Below are 20,193 nucleotides of genomic sequence, written 5' to 3'. Positions count from 1 at the left end.
GGTTGCCACCGTTATTGTACCATCCATTCATTGTGTCATCTGGGGTGCCACCGTTATTGTACCATCCATTCATTGTGTCATCTGGGGTGCCACCGTTATTGTACCATCTATTCATTGTGTCATCTGTGGTTCCTCTGTTGTGCCATCCATACATTGTGCCATCTGTGGTTCCTCTGTTGTGCCATCCATTCATTGTGCCATCTGTGGTTCCTCTGTTGTGCCATCCATTCATTGTGCCATCTGGGGTGCCTCTGTTATTGTACCATCCATTCATTGTGTCATCTGGGGTGCCACCGTTATTGTACCATCCATTCATTGTGCCATCTGTGGTGCCTCCATTATTATGCCATCCATTCATTGTGTCATCTGGGGTGCCTCTGTTGTACCATCCACTCATTGTGCCATCTGTGGTTCCTCTGTTGTACCATCCATTCATTGTGTCATCTGTGGTGCCACCGTTATTGTACCATCCATTCATTATGCCATCTGTGGTTCCTCTGTTGTGCCATCCATTCATTGTGCCATCTGTGGTTCCTCTGTTGTGCCATCCATTCATTGTGTCATCTGGGGTGCCTCTGTTGTGCCATCCATTCATTGTGTCATCTGGGGTGCCTCTGTTGTACCATCCATTCATTGTGCCATCTGTGGTGCCTCCATTATTATGCCATCCATTCATTGTGTCATCTGGGGTGCCTCTGTTGTACCATCCATTCATTGTGCCATCTGTGGTTCCTCTGTTGTACCATCCATTCATTGTGTCATCTGGGTTGCCACCGTTATTGTACCATCCATTCATTGTGTCATCTGGGGTGCCACCGTTATTGTACCATACATTCATTGTGCCATCTGGCGTGCCTCCGTTATTGTACCATCCATTCATTGTGTCATCTGGGGTGCCACCGTTATTGTACCATCCATTCATTGTGCCATCTGGGGTGCCTCTGTTATTGTGCCATCCTTTCATTGTGCCATCTGGCGTGCCTCCGTTACTGTACCATCCATTCATTGTGTCTTCTGGGGTGCCTCCATTATTATGCTATCCATTCATTGTGTCATCTGAGGTGCCTCTATTAAACGGTTATAACCAGAATCTGTTGGATTTTCTGCTCTGTTCATTGTCTATGGGAATGTGACAGAATAGCGCTTGGCTCTTTGCGACAGTACCATAGACAATGAAAAAAAGAGAGGCTGAATACATGCACTTTTCTCCATTTAAAGGGAACCTGTCACCAGGTTTAGCTACTCCATCTGAGAGTTGCATGATGTAGGAGCAGAGACCCTGATTCCAGTCATGTAATTTACTGAGCTGTTTGCAGCAGTGTTGATATAATGACTGTTTTATCTACTGCAGATCTACCAGTTTTCTGAATGTTGAGCTCTGTATAACCTCACCGACATCACTGATTAGATTATACTCACCCCGGCATTCGGTCCGGTCCGATTGGTGTCCCCGTCCTGTCCAGCGCCTCCCATCTTCTAGAGATGATGTCCCCCTCCTTGCTTCTCCCTCGGCTCCTGCGCACCGTACTTTATCTGCCCTGTTGAGGGCAGAGCAGAGTACTGCAGTGCGCAGGCGCCGGACCTCTCTGACCTTTCCCGGCGCCTGCGCACTACAGTACTTTACTCTGCCCTCAACAGGGCAGGTAAAGTACGCATGCGCAGGAGCTGAGGGAGAAGGAAGGAGGAGGACATCATCGTATGAAGATGGGAGGCGCCGGACCGGACCGCGACACCCACCGCCCCCGCCATCAGGGGCTTATCTACAGCATTCTATAATGCTGTAGATAAGCCCCCTATGAAACCTGAAAGATAAGAAAAACACGATAGATTATCTATCGTGTTTTTCTTATCTTTCAGGTTTCATAGGGGGCTTATCTACAGCATTACAGAATGCTGTAGATAAGCCCCTGATGGCGGTGGCCCCAGCTTATGGGGCAAAAATGGGGTGACAGATTCCCTTTAAAATTTCTAAGATGGCAGTCCATTACAACAAGGTCAAGAAGCAGATATTGGGGACAATAAAGCTACAGACCGGCAGAGGCTGCAAACAACTCCACTGACTGGAATAACCGTCATCTTATTCAAATGTCATTCAGCAACCGCAGGATGACATCAAGTAACCTACAAAAGGAATGGCAAATGGCAGCTGGGGTGAAGTGCATGGCAAAAACAGTTTGTAACAGGCTCCTAGAGGCAGGGCTCAAGTCATGTAAAGCTAGAAAAAAGCCTTTCATCAGTGAGAAGCAAAGGAGAGCCAGGCTGAAGTTTGCCAAAGACCATAAGGATTGAACCATAGAGGACTGGAGTAAGGTAATCTTCTCTGATGAGTCTAATTTTCAGTTTTGCCCAACACCTGGTTGTCTAACGATTAGATGGAGACCTGGAGAGATGTACAAGCCACAGTGTCTTGCACCCACTAGGAGATTTGGTGGAGGATCGGTGATGATCTGGGGATGTTTCAGCAAGGCTGGAATTGGGCAGGTTAATCTTTGCGAAGGACGTATGAAACAAGCTGCTTACATGGTTATTCTGGAAAAACAGCTGATTCCTTCTGCTCAGGCAATGTTCCCCAATGCTGAGGACTGGCTTTTCCAGCAGGACAATGTGCCATTCCATACAGTTAGGTCAATCAATGTGTGGATGAAGGACCACCACATCAAATCCCTGTCATGGCCAGCCCAATCTCCAGACCTGAACCCTATTGAGAACCTCTGGAATGTAATCAAGAGGAGGATGGATAGTCACAAGCCATCAAACAAAGAAGAACTGCTTACATTTTTGTACCAGGAGAGACATAAGGTCACCCAAAAGCAGTGTGAAAGACTGGTGGAAAGCATGCCAAGACGCATGAAATCTGTCATTAAAAATCATGGTTATTCCACAAAATATTGATTTCTGAACTCGTCCTGAGTTAAAACATTAATATTGTTGTTTCTAAATGATTATGAACTTGTTTTCTTAGCATTATTTGAGGTCTGCAAGCACTGCATGTTTTTGTTCTTTTGACCATTTCTCTTTTTCTGAAAATAAATACAAAATTTAGTGCTTGGAAATTCGAAGACATGTTGTCAGTAGTTTATAGAATAAAAGAGAAATTAAAATTTTACTCAAAAATATACCGATAAAGAGAAAAATCAGACAAAATTTTGCAGTGGTCTCTTAATTTTTGCCAGAGCTGCGTGTGTGTGTATATATAATGTATACAGTATATATATTTTTTATGTCCAAAAAGAAAGAAAGAAATTCGGCACCACTGCCGCCACCTTGATGTGCACTATAGTGCGGTACAAACTCACACACCTTGGCTGCACGCCAGCTACCCACAGAACGGGTGCTCAATCCAAAGAAAAACATGCATAGCTACGTTATATGGAAAAGAACAAAAGGGATGGCACTCACCGTTGGGAAGTAGTGAATTTATTCCCGTTGAAACGGCCGTTGTCCACAGGTCACACATCTCTCCCGAGCCTATGCTTTTTATCTGAAAATAAATTCACTACTTCAGAGCGGTGAGTGCCATCCCTTTTGTTCTTTTCCATCTAATATAGATTTTTTATTCAAGATGGGAGGCCCCAGTGCAAATCTCACATCGGGGACCATCAGACTCCAGTTACCCCATTGCTGCTACATCTGTAACTGAGAAAACAAGGATTCTACCAAAACTGCACCAGGCAGTCCAGGAATGAGTTCTCAGCCGCTACATTACACTGCTATCGGACAACATTGCAAAAGGCTGCTGACTGCCTGTAAGTGGCCCATGTCATCTGATTCATGCTGCCCAAACCACAGGAAGCATGAATTAGAGTCTGGCTGCATGATAGCAGGTGGATACATTTATCTCTGAAACAAATGAGCTTTTCAGGGAAAATGTAGTTAGCAGGTCCAGGTGGGGACAGTAGCTAGAGACGAGACTAGACCAGTCACACCCTGGCGGACTTTCCCTCTATGGGAGAGACCTGTAAGTCACTTGAAGTGGCGCTGGGAATAGCCGGCCTGGGGCACCGCTGGACTAGCCTCTTCTTTGGCTGTGGTATATAGACATATCTTCTAGCTGTATTCTCATGCTCTGATTCATACTGCTGTGGTTTGGGTAGCATGAATCCGTGTGACAGGCTTCTGTTTAACTGCTTGTATACGTTAGATTTTTTTTTTTTTTTTAATTTGTTTATTAAACATCAGGGTACAAAGAATGCACAACATACACATTAGCTTATGATAACAGACACCATCCAAAGCACACATGTAGTAAAATATAATACAAAGAAGTTGCACACTCTATAGATGAACAAGGTAATATGTACACTTCCCTCCAGGCAACGGATAATTATTTATGCATTTTCCAACATATATATCAATCCGATTTCACAAACCTTGTTATATCATGCAATGGTAAGATCTAACTAAAACTTCTAAACTACAGCTAGCACTACATCAACTAATATCTACTATTTCCGCAGCCTGGTCTCCTATATCATATTATGTCGCGTGTGATGTCTCAGCCTTGTAAAGTGAGGTGAGAGGAATTCCACCCAAATCTTTTCAAATTTTCCCGGGCATCCCCTATTTTGATATAACGTGCGCTCATATGGAACAATTGAATTTACCAACTCGATCCAGAATCTAAGGGAAGGACATGAGCCGCCCATCCACCGCAATGCCAGCGCCTTCCGTGCCATAAACAGCGTCTCACGCAGGAAGACCCCAGTATAGCGATCCCAAGTCTCCTCCCCCCATACCCCAAATATGCAGACCAATGGCTCTAGAGGGACAGGGGCCTGCACCAGGGATGTCAGTAGTGTAGTCACCTCTTTCCATTAATGTAGGATAATGGGACACTGCCACATCATATGAATAAAATCCGCATCTGGCGAGTGACATCGCATGCATTCTGATGATTGAAGCCGACCCATCCTAAAAAGGCCAACGGAGTCAAATATGATTGATTTATTATATACAATTGTATCATTCTGTTATTAATAGATGGTGATACTCCAGTCGGAGACTCTAGAATCTCCTCCCGCTCTCTTTGTGTATTAGGGATGAGTCGTTCCCACTTCCTCTCAACAGAGCTTATGGCCGATTCTGCCCCTACTGATAGCATGTATGTATCCAAAGAGGATATGAGACCCTGGGGACCCTGCGAATTAAGGACTCCTATCAGAGGTAGAGATAAAATAGTACGGTCCACACCCCTATCCCTCACATGTGATTGAAGAGCCGATCTCAACTGAAAATAACGAAAAAACTGAGATCTCAGAATATCATGTGTGACCTGTAATTGTTCAAAAGACTTTAACCCCTTCCTGCCATCCGACGTACTATCCCGTCCACGGTACCCGGGCCCGTATGACCGGGGACGGGATAGTACGTCGGCGCGATCAGCGGCGCCCACGTGGTGAGCGCCGCTGATCGCGGCCGGGTGTCAGCTGATTATCACAGCTGACACCCGGCACAATGTGTCAGGGGCGGTCACGGACCGCCCCCGACACGTTAACCCCTTGCACACCGCGATCAAACACGATCGCGGTGTACCGGGGGTTAAAGGGAAGCATCGGCAGGGAGGGGGCTCCCTCCGTGCTTCCCTGACCCCCCCACGGCAGCGCAATGTGCAGCGCTGCTGCGGGGGACTCCCTTCCTTCCAGGCCCCCGAATCCAAGATGGAGACGGGGGCCTTCGGGGGCCTGCGGAAGCTGGCTTCCTCAGTGCCTGCAAAGCGCAGGCATGAGGAAGCCTTCTGCAGTGCCTGTGTCAGATCGCTGATCTGTCACAGTGATCTGTGATGTGACAGATCGCTGATCTGTCACAGGACAGTGATGTCCCACCTGGGACTATTTAATAAAGTAAAAAAAAAATAAAAAAAAGTGTAAAAATAATTTTAAAAAAATCGCCAAATAAATTAGAAAAAAAAAAAAAAATATTCCCCCAATAAATCCATTTTTTGGAAATAATAAAAAAAAAAACAATAAAAGTACACATATTAGGTATCGCTGCGTCCGTAACGACCCGCCCTATAAAACTGTCCCATTAGTTAACCCCTTTAGCGAACCCCTTAAAAAATAAAAATAAAAAACGAAGCAAAAAATAATGATTTATTATCATACCGCCAAACAAAAAGTGTAATAACGCGCGATCAAAAAGACGCATATAAATAGCCATGGTACCGCTGAAAACGTCATCTTGTCCCGCAAAAAACAAGCCGCCACACAGCATAATCAGCGAAAAAATAAAAAAGTTATAGCTCGCTGAATAAAGCAATGCAAAAATAATTATTTTTTATATAAAGTAGTTTTCATTGCATAAAACCGACAAAAACATAAAAAACGACCTAAATGAGGTATCGCTGTAACCGTACTGACCCGAAGAATAAAACCGCTTTATGAATTTTACCGCACGCGGAACGGTGTAAACGCACCCCCCCCAAAAGAAATTCATGAAACACTGGTTTTTGTTCATTCTGCGTCCCAAAAATCGGAATAAAAAGCGATCAAAAAATTTCACGTGCCCGAAAATGGTACCAATAAAAACGTCAACTTGTCCCGCAAAAAATAAGACCTCACATTACTCGGTGGGTCAAAATACGGAAAAATTATAGCTCTCAATATGTGGTGATGCAAAAACTATTTTTACAATAAAAAGCGTCTTTTAGCGTGCGACAGCCGCCAAACATAAAAACCGCCATAAATAGTAAATCAAACCCCCCGTTATCACCCCCTTATTTAGGGAAAAATAATAAAATTAAAAAAATGTATTTATTTCCATTTTTCCATTAGGGTTAGGGCTAGGGTTAGGGCTAGGGGTGTGTTGGGGTAGGGTTAGGGTTAGGTTAGGGTTAGGGCTAGGGCTAGGGTTAGGGCTAGGGTTAGGGCTAGGGTTAGGGTTAGGGGCGTGTTGGGGTTCGGGTTGGAGTTAGAATTGGGGGTTTCCACTGTTTGGGCACATCAGGGGCTCTCCAAATGCAACATGGCGTCTGATCTCAATTCCAGCCAATTCTGAGTTGAAAAAGTCAAATGGTGCTCCTTCCCTTCCAAGCTCTGCTATGCGCCCAAACAGTGTTTTACCCCCACATGTAGGGTATCAGCCTACTCAGGACAAATTGCAAAACAATTTTTGGGGTCCAATTTCTCCTGTTACCCTTAGGAAAATAAAAAATTTGGGGCAAAAATATCATTTTTGTGGAAAAAAATGATTTTTTTATTTTCACGTCCGAGTGTTATAAACTTCCGTGAAGCACTTGGGGGTTCAAAGTGCTCACCACACATCTAGATAAATTCCGTGGGGGGTCTAGTGTCCAAAATGGGGTCACTTGTGGGGAGTTTCAATAGTTTAGGTACATCAGGGGCTCTCCAAACGCACATGACACCCGCAGACCATTCCATCAAAGTCTGCATTCCAAAACGTCACTGCTTCCCTTCCGAGCCCCGACGTGTGTCCATACAGTAGTTTTCTCCCACATATGGGGTGTCAGCGTACTCAGGACAAATTGGACAACAACTTTTGGGGTCCAATTTCTCCTGTTACCCTTGGGAAAATGAAAAAATTGGGGACTAATTGATCATGTTTGTGGAAAAAATACGATTTTTTTATTTTCATGCCCTGGCATTATAAACTTCTGTGAAGCCCTTGGGGGTTCAAAGTGCTCACCTCACATCTAGATACGTTCCTTAGTGGGTCTAGTTTTCAAAATGGGGTCATTTGTGGGGGGTTTCCACTGTTTAGGTACATTAGGGGCTCTCCAAAGGCAACATGACACCCGCAGACCATTCCATCAAAGTCTGCATTCCAAAACGTCACTACTTCCCTTCCGAGACCCGACGTGTGCCCATACAGTAGTTTTCTCCCACATATGGGGTATCAGCATACTCAGGACAAATTGGACAACAACTTTTGGGGTCCAATTTCTCCTGGTACCCTTGGGAAAATAAAAAAATGTTGACTAAAAGATGTTTGTGGAAAAAATACGAATTTTTTTATTTTCACGCCCGGGCGTTGTAAACTTCTGTGAAGCACTGGGGGGTTCAAAGTGCTCACCACACATCTAGATAAGTTCCTTGGGGGGTCTAGTATACAAAATGGTGTCATTTGTGGGGGGTTTCCACTGTTTAGGTACATTAGGGGCTCTCCAAAGGCAACATGACACCCGCAGACCATTCCATCAAAGTCTGCATTCCAAAACGTCACTACTTCCCTTCCGAGCCCCGACGTGTGCCCATACAGTAGTTTTCTCCCACATATGGGGTATCAGCATACTCAGGACAAATTGGACAACAACTTTTGGGGTCCAATTTCTCCTGGTACCCTTGGGAAAATAAAAAAATGTTGACTAAAAGATCATGTTTGTGGAAAAAATACGAATTTTTTTATTTTCACGCCCGGGTGTTATAAACTTCTGTGAAGCACTGGGGGGGTCAAAGTGCTCACCACACATCTAGATAAGTTCCTTAGGGGGTCTAGTTTCCAAAATGGTGTCATTTGTGGGGGGGTTCCACTGTTTTGGTACATCAGGAGTTTTCCAAACGCGACATGGTGTCCGATCTCAATTCCAGCCCAAAACGTCAAATGGCGCTGCTTCCCTTCCGAGCTCTGCCATGCGCCCAAATAGTGGTTTACCCCCACATGTGGGGTATCAGCGTACTCAGGACAAATTGCACAATAACTTTTAGGGTCCTGTTACCCTTGGAAAAATAAGAATTGAGGGTGAAAAGATCATTTTTGTGGAAAAAATATGATTTTTTAATTGTATGGCTTTATGTTATAAACTTCTGTGAAGCCCATGGGGGTTCAAAGTTCTCACCACACATCTAGATAAGTTCCTTAGGGGGTCTAGTTTCCAAAATGGTGTCATTTGTGGGGGGTTTCCACTGTTTTGGTACATCAGGGGTTTTCCAAACGCGACATCGTGTCCGATCTCAATTCCAGCCAAAAACGTCAAATGGCGCTGCTTCCCTTCCGAGCTCTGCCATGCGCCCAAATGGTGGTTTACCCCCACATGTGGGGTATCAGCGTACTCAGGACAAATTGCACAATAACTTTTAGGGTCCTGTTACCCTTGGGAAAATAAAAATTGGGGTGAAAAGATCATTTTTGTGGAAAAATATGATTTTTTAATTGTACCGCTGTACGTTATAAACTTCTGTAAAGCCCTTGTGGGTTCAAAGTTCTCACCACATATCTAGATAAGTTCCTTGGGGGGGTCTAGTTTCCAAAATGGGGTCACTTGTAGGGGGTTTCCACTGTTTAGGTACATCAGGGACTCTCCAAACGTGACATGGCGTCCAATCTGAATTCCAGCCAATTTTGCATTGAAAAAGTCAAACGGCGCTCCTTCCATTCTGAGCTCTGCCATGCGCCGAAACAGTCGTTCCCCCCCACATATCAGGTATCTGCGTACTCAGGACAAATTGCACAATAACTTTTGCAGTTCAATTTCTCCTGTTACCCTTGGTAAAATAAAAAAAATTGAACCTGAAGTATTTTTTTTATGAAAAAAAGTTAGATGTTCATTTTTTTTTAAATATTCAAAAAAATTCCTGTGACGCACCTAAAGGGTTAATAAACTTCTTGAATGTGGTTTTGAGCACCTTAAGGGGTGCAGTTTTTAGAATGGTGTCACTTTTGGGTATTTTCTATCATATAGACCCCTCAAAGTGGCTTCAAATGTGATGTGGTCCTAAAAATAAAATGGTGTTGTAAAAATGAGAAATCGCTGGTCAACTTTTAACCCTTATAACTTCCTAACAAAAAAAATTTTGGTTCCAAAATTGTGCTGATGTAAAGTAAACATGTGGGAAATGTTAGTTATCAAGTTTTTTGTGTGCCGTATCTCTGTGATTTAAGGGCATAAAAATTCAAAGTTGGAAAATCGCGAAATTTTCAACATTTTCGCCAAATTTCCGTTTTTCTCACAAATAAACGCAAGTTATTTGAATGAAATTTTACCACTAACATGAAGTACAATATGTCACGAGAAAACAATGTCAGAATCACCGGGATCCATGGAAGCGTTCCAGAGTTATGACCTCATAAAGGTACAGTGGTCAGAATTGTAAAAATTGGCCCGGTCATGAACGTGCAAACCACCCTTGGGGGTGAAGGGGTTAAGGTCCCCTTGTCATACAAGTCTTCCACTGAAGAAACTCCACACTGGGTCCAAAAAACAGCGGATGGGTGATTCAGCAGCTCGGGAAAATAGTTATTACTCCACAGAGGCATTTCCGCCATAACATCTTTAAACCCAATTACCTTCTTGATTTGTCTCCATATTAATCGTGCCAGCCGGAGCAGGGGCAGCAGACGTGGGACATTAGTTTTCTCCAACTCCAGGAAACCTAATGGGCAATCCGCTTGTGCAGCGTGGAGCAAGTGACTTTCAGAATTGGGGAGACAATTACCCGGCATCCATTTACTTAAAGCTTTAGCCTGCCCAGCTAAGTAATATAGGAAAAAATCTGGCAACGCCGCCCCACCTCCCTTCTTTGGCCTTTGTAAAGTGGACAGTTTAAGTTTGGGCCTAGTTTTCCCCCAAATAAAGGACGTGACGAGGGAGTTAAGATTAATAAAAAAGGACTTGGGCACCGCTACCGCGCTGTGCTGAAGCGAGTAGCTAGATTTAGGGAGTAATATCATTTTAATCAGATTAATGCGTCCAGCCACAGATAATGGGAGCCTACTCCAGGATGCAAATTTAGCTTTAACTAGTTCCAGCAACTGGTGGACATTAAGTTGTAGATCAAGTGTACTATTATTGGATATATGGATGCCCAAATACTTTAAACTAGATACGATAAACAGCGAGGAGAGAGCCTCCAGCTGGGGCATCGGGGAATGGGAAAGGGGTAACAGGGCAGACTTCTCCCAATTTATATGTAGACCTGAATATTTACTAAATTTATCTATAAGGGATATCACCTGTGGCAAAGTTTCCTCCACATTATTCAAGAATATCACCATATCATCGGTATAAAGGCCTATGGTATCCACCCGGCCTGCTATATCTATACCTCAGATATTAGGGGAGGACCTAATACGTATTGCTAGTGCCTCTATCGCAAGGACGAAGAGGGCCGGGGAAAGAGGGCAACCCTGACGGGTTCCCCTATGCAATGCAAAAGACTCAGATATAGAATTATTTATTATAATACGGGCCTTGGGTTTCATATATAATATTTTGATCCATGTTATAAATTTATTGCCAAAGCCATACCTTTGCAAACATGCGGAAAGGAAAGGCCATTCAAGAGAGTCAAAAGCCTTGGCAGCATCTAACGATGCCAATGCCCATTTGTTATCTGGCATTAGGGAGCTATATTGGACTATTGACTGGACCCGTCTGATGTTAATGGAAGTACTTTTACCAGGCATAAAGCCCGTTTGACCTGGATGTATAAGATTCAATATAATTGAATTCAGTCTAGTAGCTAGAATCTTGGTGAAAATTTTATAGTCCACATTTACTAATGAAATGGGACGATCGGATCCACATTCCAAAGGGTCCCTCCCCTCCTTCCTCAGCACTATGATATTAGCCCTGTAAAAGGACTCAGGCATAGAATTCCCCTCCCATATTCCCCGAAATACCTTTACCAAAAGTGGCGTCAATATATCCCGATACTTCCTGTATAGTTCAATAGGTAACCCATCAGGTCCAGGGGCCTTCCCAGAGGCCATGTCTGTCATAGCATTATCTATCTCCTCTGCGGTGAACTCAGCATCCATAAGGGCTCGCTGTTCCGAATCTAATGTGGGGAATGATACGTAAGATTTTTGTTGCCCACAGTGTCGCATTTCTAGAAGTTTAACCAATAGTTCTGTGGTGGGGGAAAAAAAGTTTTTCACAATGTACCGCAATGTTTAATTTTAATTGCTCCTTTTATGGCAACTTATGTACATGGGGTTGCTGTCACGCAAATGTAGGGCCATCAAAGTGTAGGATTTTTTTAATCCTCCTGGTTATGCAGAACTGATCACAAATTCAGTATTGCGGCTATTTATACTTTTGTATAAATGCTGAAAAATTTCCACCAATATCTGCCGGAACGTTGCAATACGGATGTATTTATATATCTTCGTTTGATAGAAGAATTTGTGTTTTTTAGTGAAGGTACCTGCAGTATTGCAGTATAGGAAACATCTCGCTGATTTCAAGAATGAAAAAGCGGAGGAATAAACTCACCAGAACGATACTGAACTTTACCCTTGAAATCATCTACCTGTTGACTGGAGAGGTGAGAGATTTTGGGAACTATGTTTTGAGATACCACTCTACTAATAAAATGAGGGCACAACTAGAAAAGGGAGAGATGTTGTAGGGTAAAGAGAAACCAACTGGGTCATTATTTCCACTTTTGTTACAGAGAGATGAGGTAATGTGGACACGTCAAGAGAATCTCCTTTTCACCTCATGATAGTTTACTGATGGGTTGGTTGTTTCTGGCTAAAAAGACTCGCTAGGGTCCGAACTGATGTCATGGTGCATATGAATATGTGGTTGAGGGCACCATGATTTAGAGTACTTATACCTAAGGTAAAACTAATTTCTGGAGCCTTCCAAGCCAAGGACGGGTATAAGGAAGACTGAAAATTAGTTCTAACATTGTCATATAAATAAGTCGTTCACTGGAAAAAACCCTTTGGTCATCAGTTCATCAGTTAGGCCCTTTTCGCATGATTTAGTTTTCTGTACATATGCTATCTGTGTTTGTAACAGCACACAGACATGTTATAGTCTAGGTCATTAATGGAAAATTCCTAGAGATTGCAGGAAACTCTGTCCCCTCAAGATAAGAGCTTCAGGGTTTGTCAGTAATCCATACTGCATGTTAGCGAGTTGCGGGTCTTGATGTAGGGCACATTACAGTGTTGTTGGCAAGGTGTACCTCATCAGGAGAGAAAACCTATTAAAGGGAATTTCACCACCAAGAATGCTAAACGGCTCTCAAATCATGACTGGCCGACTAATGGGAGCAACAGCTGCAGGGAGGAAATTGTTTTTATTCTCCCTGCATTTTCTTACTTCTACAGTTGTCAGCGCAGTGGAGGGAGCCATTACAGTTACCGCTCACTACACAGTGGCACTATGATTGACAGACTGCTCTCAGTGAGAATAAGACTTTGATTACTCCCTGTATCTGCTCTTTCAGTAAACCCGTCAGACACCCTTTAAATGCTATTTACTTGCAAGTCCCCACCAAATCTGCAGGTAGTCGTTTTCGAGGTGATTGGTTTCCTTCAAGGCACCATTTGTTTTCAACAGCTATTAGTCAACCAGGAATTCCTCCCAACAACTCCTTGCTCCCTTCGTGTGCACGTGCACCTGTGGCATCTTATCTCCATGGAAAAGAAAAGGATTGGGTGTTGAAATGTATAATGCCCAATTCTTCTTCGCCCTGACATCATTAATCCTTGGAAAGTCTGGAGGCCTCCATACACATAAGATAATCAGCCGGGTTCAGCTGATTTCTTCAGTGTGTATGAATATCTTTAGAATAAAGAGGCCTTTATCAGACTGGGTGAATTCGATTCGGACATCTGTGACCTTGGATGCTTTTAAACCTTGAGCAATAAATAAAATATAAGAAAGACATGAGGATGTTAAGCTGGCTATATGCATTAGATAGCTGCCATCTGATTAATGGTTAGGCCGACAACTACCTCAGCCGACTCCTATACACAAGAGTGCTCCTTCCGCCAAGTGCTCCTTTGTATAGTATTAGCATTCTGAAATTTGACATGTTCAATTAACATTTTTACCAAGCATTAGTTGGATGACACCCCTATACAAAATAGACCATTGTCTTTACCTGTTGATTTCGATAGTCTAATGTATTTTGGTACCTTTAGGCTCTGAGGAGGTTGTGAACTAGAGTGGTGACATTTCCTCCCCTAGCTTGTAGCCACTGTCAGACTGAGGAACATTGGGCCCACCAGAGGACTCAATTCTGAGGGCCCACCTTTCATCTATACAAAACCAATGCATTTTCATTGGACCTGGGCTAATTTTCAACAGGCACTATATCAAGTGATATAACCGTAGGATACACAATGTTTGGTTTCGGCACTGCTTGCTGATTCAGTCGGTTATCACGTGATTGCTCAGATACTGTTGAAATACAGATGGTGGCACTGGTTCTCCCTCACTGAAAAAAATTCCTGGCATCTGCAAGGTCTGCACTATAGACTTTCCTGGAGGAGAAGCCAAGGCCCATCTGAGGATCCTCCGGTTCTCTGGTGGGCCAGTCTAATCTTGGTTTTAGCTTAATGAAGAGAGTTGTGGAAGGGCTGAAATGTAACTTTATAGCAATGGGAATAAGACATGATTGTTACCTCCTTTACTAAAACCAGAGCTCAGCTGGTGAGGAGAGGGATTCTGGTGTCTATTTCACTTCACACATTATTCTTGTCTGTCTTAATAAAATAGGGATGTAACCAGAGATTGATTTTGGCAATGTATATAATGATATGTAACAAGAATATATCCATAAACAGGATTACACAGTAATAAAGAATACAAATGGTGAGTGTCTGACCCTCAACAGCTGCCTTGAAAAGTCAGGTGGATGGAGCACGACCCGGAACCCATTTACTCATTCAGTGATGCATGAAAGAAGCAAGGAGCGTAAGATCCTCAGACTCGCCAACAAGATGATTGAGCTGCTGACCGGAGAGGTGAGCGCTGCTGGGAATACTGGGGCATTATACAGTAACACAAGGGATGATGTGTCTGGGTGATGACTGTATCATTGTGTGTCAGGTTCCTATAAGGTGTCAGGATGTCACTGTCCATTTCTCCATGGAGGAGTGGGAGTATATAGAAGGACACAAGGATCTATACAAGGATGTCATAGTGGAGAGTGAACAACCCATCATATCACCGGGTAAGAGGAGACCTTTTTAGGCTACATTCTAAAGTAGCAAATGTATGCTTTTTATGATATATGTTAGGCTAGTTTCACACTTGCTTTTTTTTGCAGCGCGTTTTTCCCGTAAAAAAATGCATTGAAAAAACGCATACAAAAGCATACAACTGCTGCGTTTTTTTCAAGCATTTTTATGAGCATGCATGAAAAAAACGCAGCGTTTTTATGCGTTTGTATGCGTTTTTAGTGCGTTTTTACCGCGTTTGCGGTTTTTTCCAACATTAGGTGGCCCCTCACACTAACCCAAACCATGACTTTACTAACCCTAACCCTGACCCTAACCCTAACCCTGACCCTAACCCTTAACCAAACCATACTTAACCCTAACCCAAACCCTAACTAACCCTAACCCTGACCCTAACCCTGACCCTAACCCTAACCCTGACCCTAACCCTAACCCTTAACCAAACCATACTTAACCCTAACCCAAACCCTAAACCCTAACTAACCCTAACCCTAACCCTGACCCTAACCCTGACCCTAACCCTTAACCAAACCATACTTAACCCTAACCCAAACCCTAACTAACCCTAACCCTGACCCTAACCCTTAACCAAACCATACTTAACCCAAACCCTAACTAACCCTGACCCTAACCCTGACCCTAACCCTAACCCTGACCCTAACCCTTAACCAAACCATACTTAACCCTAACCCAAACCCTAAACCCTAACTAACCCTAACCCTGACCCTAACCCTGACCCTAACCCTGACCCTAACCCTTAACCAAACCATACTTAACCCTAACCCAAACCCTAAACCCTAACTAACCCTGACCCTAACCCCAACCCTAACCCTAACCCTAAACCCCCTTAACTAACCCTAACTCTAACCCAAACCCCTAAATTCCATGGTTAACAAAAAAAACGCATGTGCAAAAAAACGCATACATAAGCATGCCAATGCGCACATATGCGCACCCATAGACTTATATTGGGTGTCTTGCTGTAAAAAAACGCATTGCGCGCGCATGCGTTTTTTTGAGGCAAATCGGACGCACAAAAAATGCAACAGGTTGCATTTTGTGCGCCCGAGCGCATACCGCAAAAAAACGCATGCGCGGTAAAACGCGTACAAACGCATGTGTATGCGCACATAAGCGCATCCCATGCAAAGTATAGGGAAAAAAAACGCATGCGCTATTTAGCGCTAAATTACCGCGAAAAAAAACGCAAATGTGAAACCAGCCTTATGTCTATTTTTCTAAAATTGAGTCCCACATTATAATGGTAACAGACACAGTAAGAGCAGCTAAAATACTGTTAATATACTGTTTGTGTAAATGAAGAGAGTCCGATTGCAATTCATCACAGGTGACAACAGTATATGATATCTAAAGACTGTCAAGTGCACCGTATCTAGTAAATTAGACCAAACTAACAACATTTCAGAATGAATGAGACTCAAACCTTAGTATTAGCATACGTGACAATCCATGAGCGCAAAATAAACGTGTGAGACGAAATACACTTTTTGATTATATAACCATGAGGTCTGCTCTTGTTGGCTTTCGTCGCAAAGTATTTGTCTACGTCATATACTGTTTGCCATACTATTGGTGGTTATTGGTAGTTAAGGGCCCGACTGAAACATCCTTAAAGCTGTCATACACATTAGATGGCTGTCGGTTGAACAATGATTTGGCCATTTGGTTGGCAGCCATCTCGGCAGGGTCTCCCATACAAAGGAGTGCATACTCGGCCGAGCGCTCCTGCGTTCTTTATAATTGAGTGGTCGCTTGGCATGCAGGTGCCAAACACTACAGTCATGCAAGGACAATATCCACCTGCATATTACCAGGGGCATTGGAGGAACATTTTGTTTTTCTCCGTTTCTATTGAAATGATATTACATGTATAGCTCCTATTTCTATGTTGTATATGTAGTCTCTCCCTCTCTTTAGGCCGATGAGTGCGCGCTGCATCTCCAACCTCTTCACTACAGGCCAGGACTTTCAGCCAGTTCTTAGAGGTCTTGGTACATCTCAAGGTTGCAGCGCACTTATTGACATCACAACCTTACAACACGCAGTGACCTCCAAGGCCAGGACGCTGCTGAAAGTCCTGGCCTATAATTAAATCTATCATCAGGGCAGCATGAAGTAAAAACTGAGATCCAAATTTCAGCGATGTGTCACTTACTTGTTACTTAGTGTAGTTTTGATAAAATAACTTTAATCAACAGGAGATAATGATTAGAGGACTAGTAAACTTTTTGCCAGGCAGTCATAATCATGAGCTCTGTATAACCACACCTCCACCAGCGATTGGCAACTTTCTGGCCATGTACAGTGTTTACAGAAAACTGCCAATCGGTGGTCTGTCAGAGTGACTGCAGACTTGTGATTCCTTACGGCGTGCGCTGTCAGCATTCGCCAGCATCAAGCACAGGTGGTCCTGAGAACACAAGTATGAACTATGCATACTTTTGGCCACGTTCTGACAAGACAGTGCGGCCTCACTCAATTCACTTGTATTTACCGAAGCCACGCATGTCTAGTCGGAATGTGGCTGAATGATACATATTGTATTTTTGCAGTCACATAACCGCTTGGTCTCACCACTGACACAGAAGAATCCTCACATTGCTTGATCTAAGCTCTGGGAGGATTCACAAGTCTACAGTCACATAGACTGACTTTCGTGAAAATCCTGGAATACCCCTTTAATGACCAAGCTCCTTTTTTCAGTTCTGACATGTCACTTCATGTAATAATAACTCCAATGGTTTAAGATATTCCTGTGGTTCTAAGTTTGTTTTTTCATGATACATTGTACTTTATATTAGCTGTAAGTTTAGGCCAATACGTTTTGTGTCTTTTTGACTGTAATTTGATGTAAACTTAAAACAATTTGCAATTTTCAAACTTTGAATACTTATGCCTTAAACCAGATAGTCATACCACGCACAACAGTCAATAAGTAACATTTCTCATGTGTCTACTTTATGTCAACATCATTTTTCAAACGTCCTTTTATTTTTTTTTATCATGTTAGAAGGGTTGATATTTTACATCAGTCTTTCATTTTTGTCAAAGAAATGTAAAAATTTTATTTTTTTATTGCCCCTTTCAGACAAAAAGGTATTTTGAGAGGCTATATGATGAAAAACCCTTATGTAAAGTATACACAGAAAGCTACCAATCACTGCTGGGGGCGGGGTTCCACAGAACTCATGAATGGGCAGCACGGTGGCTCAGTGAATAGCACTGCCAGCCTTGCAGCGTTGGAGTCCTGGGATCAAATCCCACCAAGGACAACATCTGCAAGGAGTTTGTATGTTCTCCCTGTGTTTGTGGGTTTCCTCCAGGTTCTCCGGTTTCCTCCCACATTCCAAAGACATACTGATAGGGAATTAAGATTGTGAGCCCCATCGGGGGCAGTGCCAATAATTTCTCTAAAGTGCAGTGGAATTAATGGCGCTATATAAATGAGTAAAATAAAAATAAAATATGCTTGACAACTTGACAGTTGTTTTACTAGTCTTCTAATGAAAATCACCTTCTGATAAAACTGTGATTTTTATCAAAACTGCAGCAAGCAGCCAAGTAAGTGACACATCACTGTAATCGAGTCTCTGTCTCTACTTTATGCTGCTCTTAGAATAGGTGGCAAAAGCCTTGTGACAAATTCCCTTTAACCCCAAGTTTGTAATTTTCACATGGGTAAATAGGAGAAAATGGATAACGTAATTTGTTACACAAATTAACATTTGTTTGGGTGCATAGCAGGACTAGAATGCATTGTGAACATTGTCGCATTTGCAGGTCTCCTGACATGCCTAGACAGCAGAATCTTCCCACCCCTGTTTTGGAAAATAGACTTTTCAAGGACTTAATATAGGGGCGTGTTAAAATTTTTTAACCTACAGGTGATTCACAGAACTTATCTATAATTTAAGAAAAATGTGTCTTTTTTTTACAGTAGAATGTTTTGGCACCAAATTTGTAATTTTCACAAGTGGTAATAGGATAAAATGTACCCTATAATTTGTTATGCGGTTTCTTTTGAATGCAAGTGACACCTCATATGTGGCCAAAGACTAATGTTTGGGCACATGGCAAAACATTGTAAGCGAAGAGCTCAATTTAATTTTTGGTGTGTAAATTTGGACACCATGTTGCATTTATAGAGCCCCTGAGGTGCCAAAACAGCTGTAACATCCACAAGTGACCCCATTCTAGAAACTGAGCCCCACTTGAAATTTATCTAGGTGTGGTGAGCTTTTTTGTCCCACAAATTACATTTGGAACATTTATAAAATTGGGCTATAAAAATGAAAAATTGAAGGATTTTCTACAAAAATGTTATTTAGACTTTAAAGTTTAAAATTTTCACAAGTGTTAATAGGAGAAAATGGACAAAACAAGTTATTAGGAAATTTTTACCTAATTTGTCAGTACTCCATATGTGGTTGCACAGTACTGTTCGAGCACATGGTGAAGGCCGGATGGAAAGGAGTGCTACTTGGCTTTTAGAATGCAGATTTTGTTTAAACAGATTGTTAATGCCATTAGCTGAGCTCCTGAGGTGCCAGAGCACACAAAAAAAATTGTGACCCTGTTTTTTAATCTTCACTGCTCTAGGAATTCAGGATTCATATAGGGATATGCATACATTGTAGGCTGTGTGCACACTGTGCATTTTTGGTGTCTTTTTTTTTGCACGGAATTGGCCCAAAAATTCAATGGAATCCTTATCCAGCTAAGTAAATAAGAGTTCTGAAGTGCTGTGCACATGATCAGTAATTTTCCTTTCAGGATTTGCTGTTCCTATAAATCTGCAGAATGTCAATTCTTTGTGCATTTTTGCCGCACTTTTCACCCACCGTTAAGATTATTACCATCGTACAGAACATTGCGGGGTCACACTGTGAAATGTCAGTGTGATCCCTCAGCTGTGACAAACGGTAAGAAGCTTACCACAGGTGACAGGCATCGGCTGATGAAAGACTACTACTTCCATCAGCCGACGAATGCTGTCACTGATTACGAGAGCAGGCGGTAGCTGATGGATGTAATCATTAGCCGGCACCTGTGCTCAAAGTAAACAAAAAAAAGTAGAAATACATATTGAAACAAAATTAAAAAACAGTATATACTCACCTTACACCTAATCCCTGAAGCCCTTGTCTCCAGTAAAAAAATAAAAAACACCATATACCCAACTTAACGCCTAATGTCACCAAAAAAGAGAAAAATAATAAACCACCATATCACCTGTAGAGCAGTCACATCAGCTGATAACATAACATAACATAGTTTTGAAGGCTGAAGGAAGAC

The 20,193-nt window shown here is 42.6% G+C and overlaps 1 protein-coding gene across 2 annotated transcripts in view; it reads left to right on the top strand.

The window, feature by feature from the left end:
• Positions 1–20,193, top strand: part of LOC141100177 (uncharacterized) — a 53,352-nt gene that overhangs the window by 5,045 nt on the left and 28,114 nt on the right. The window contains exons 2-4 of one of the 2 annotated variants that reach the window (XM_073588465.1): positions 12,093–12,221; positions 14,482–14,661; positions 14,747–14,870. In XM_073588465.1, coding sequence (XP_073444566.1) covers positions 12,144–12,221; positions 14,482–14,661; positions 14,747–14,870 — 382 coding nt within the window. In that variant the 5' untranslated portion in view covers positions 12,093–12,143. Of the gene's footprint in view, positions 1–12,090; positions 12,222–14,481; positions 14,662–14,746; positions 14,871–20,193 lie in introns of those variants that run through there. The other variant, XM_073588466.1, reaches the window with a different exon arrangement.

This window comes from Dendrobates tinctorius, unplaced genomic scaffold, assembly GCF_039654945.1.
Source record: "Dendrobates tinctorius isolate UK_male_01 unplaced genomic scaffold, ASM3965494v1 ptg000103l, whole genome shotgun sequence".
NCBI lineage: Eukaryota > Metazoa > Chordata > Amphibia > Anura > Dendrobatidae > Dendrobates > Dendrobates tinctorius.
Note: the sequence above shows the minus strand (reverse complement) of the source record. Positions and strands in the feature narration are given on the sequence as shown.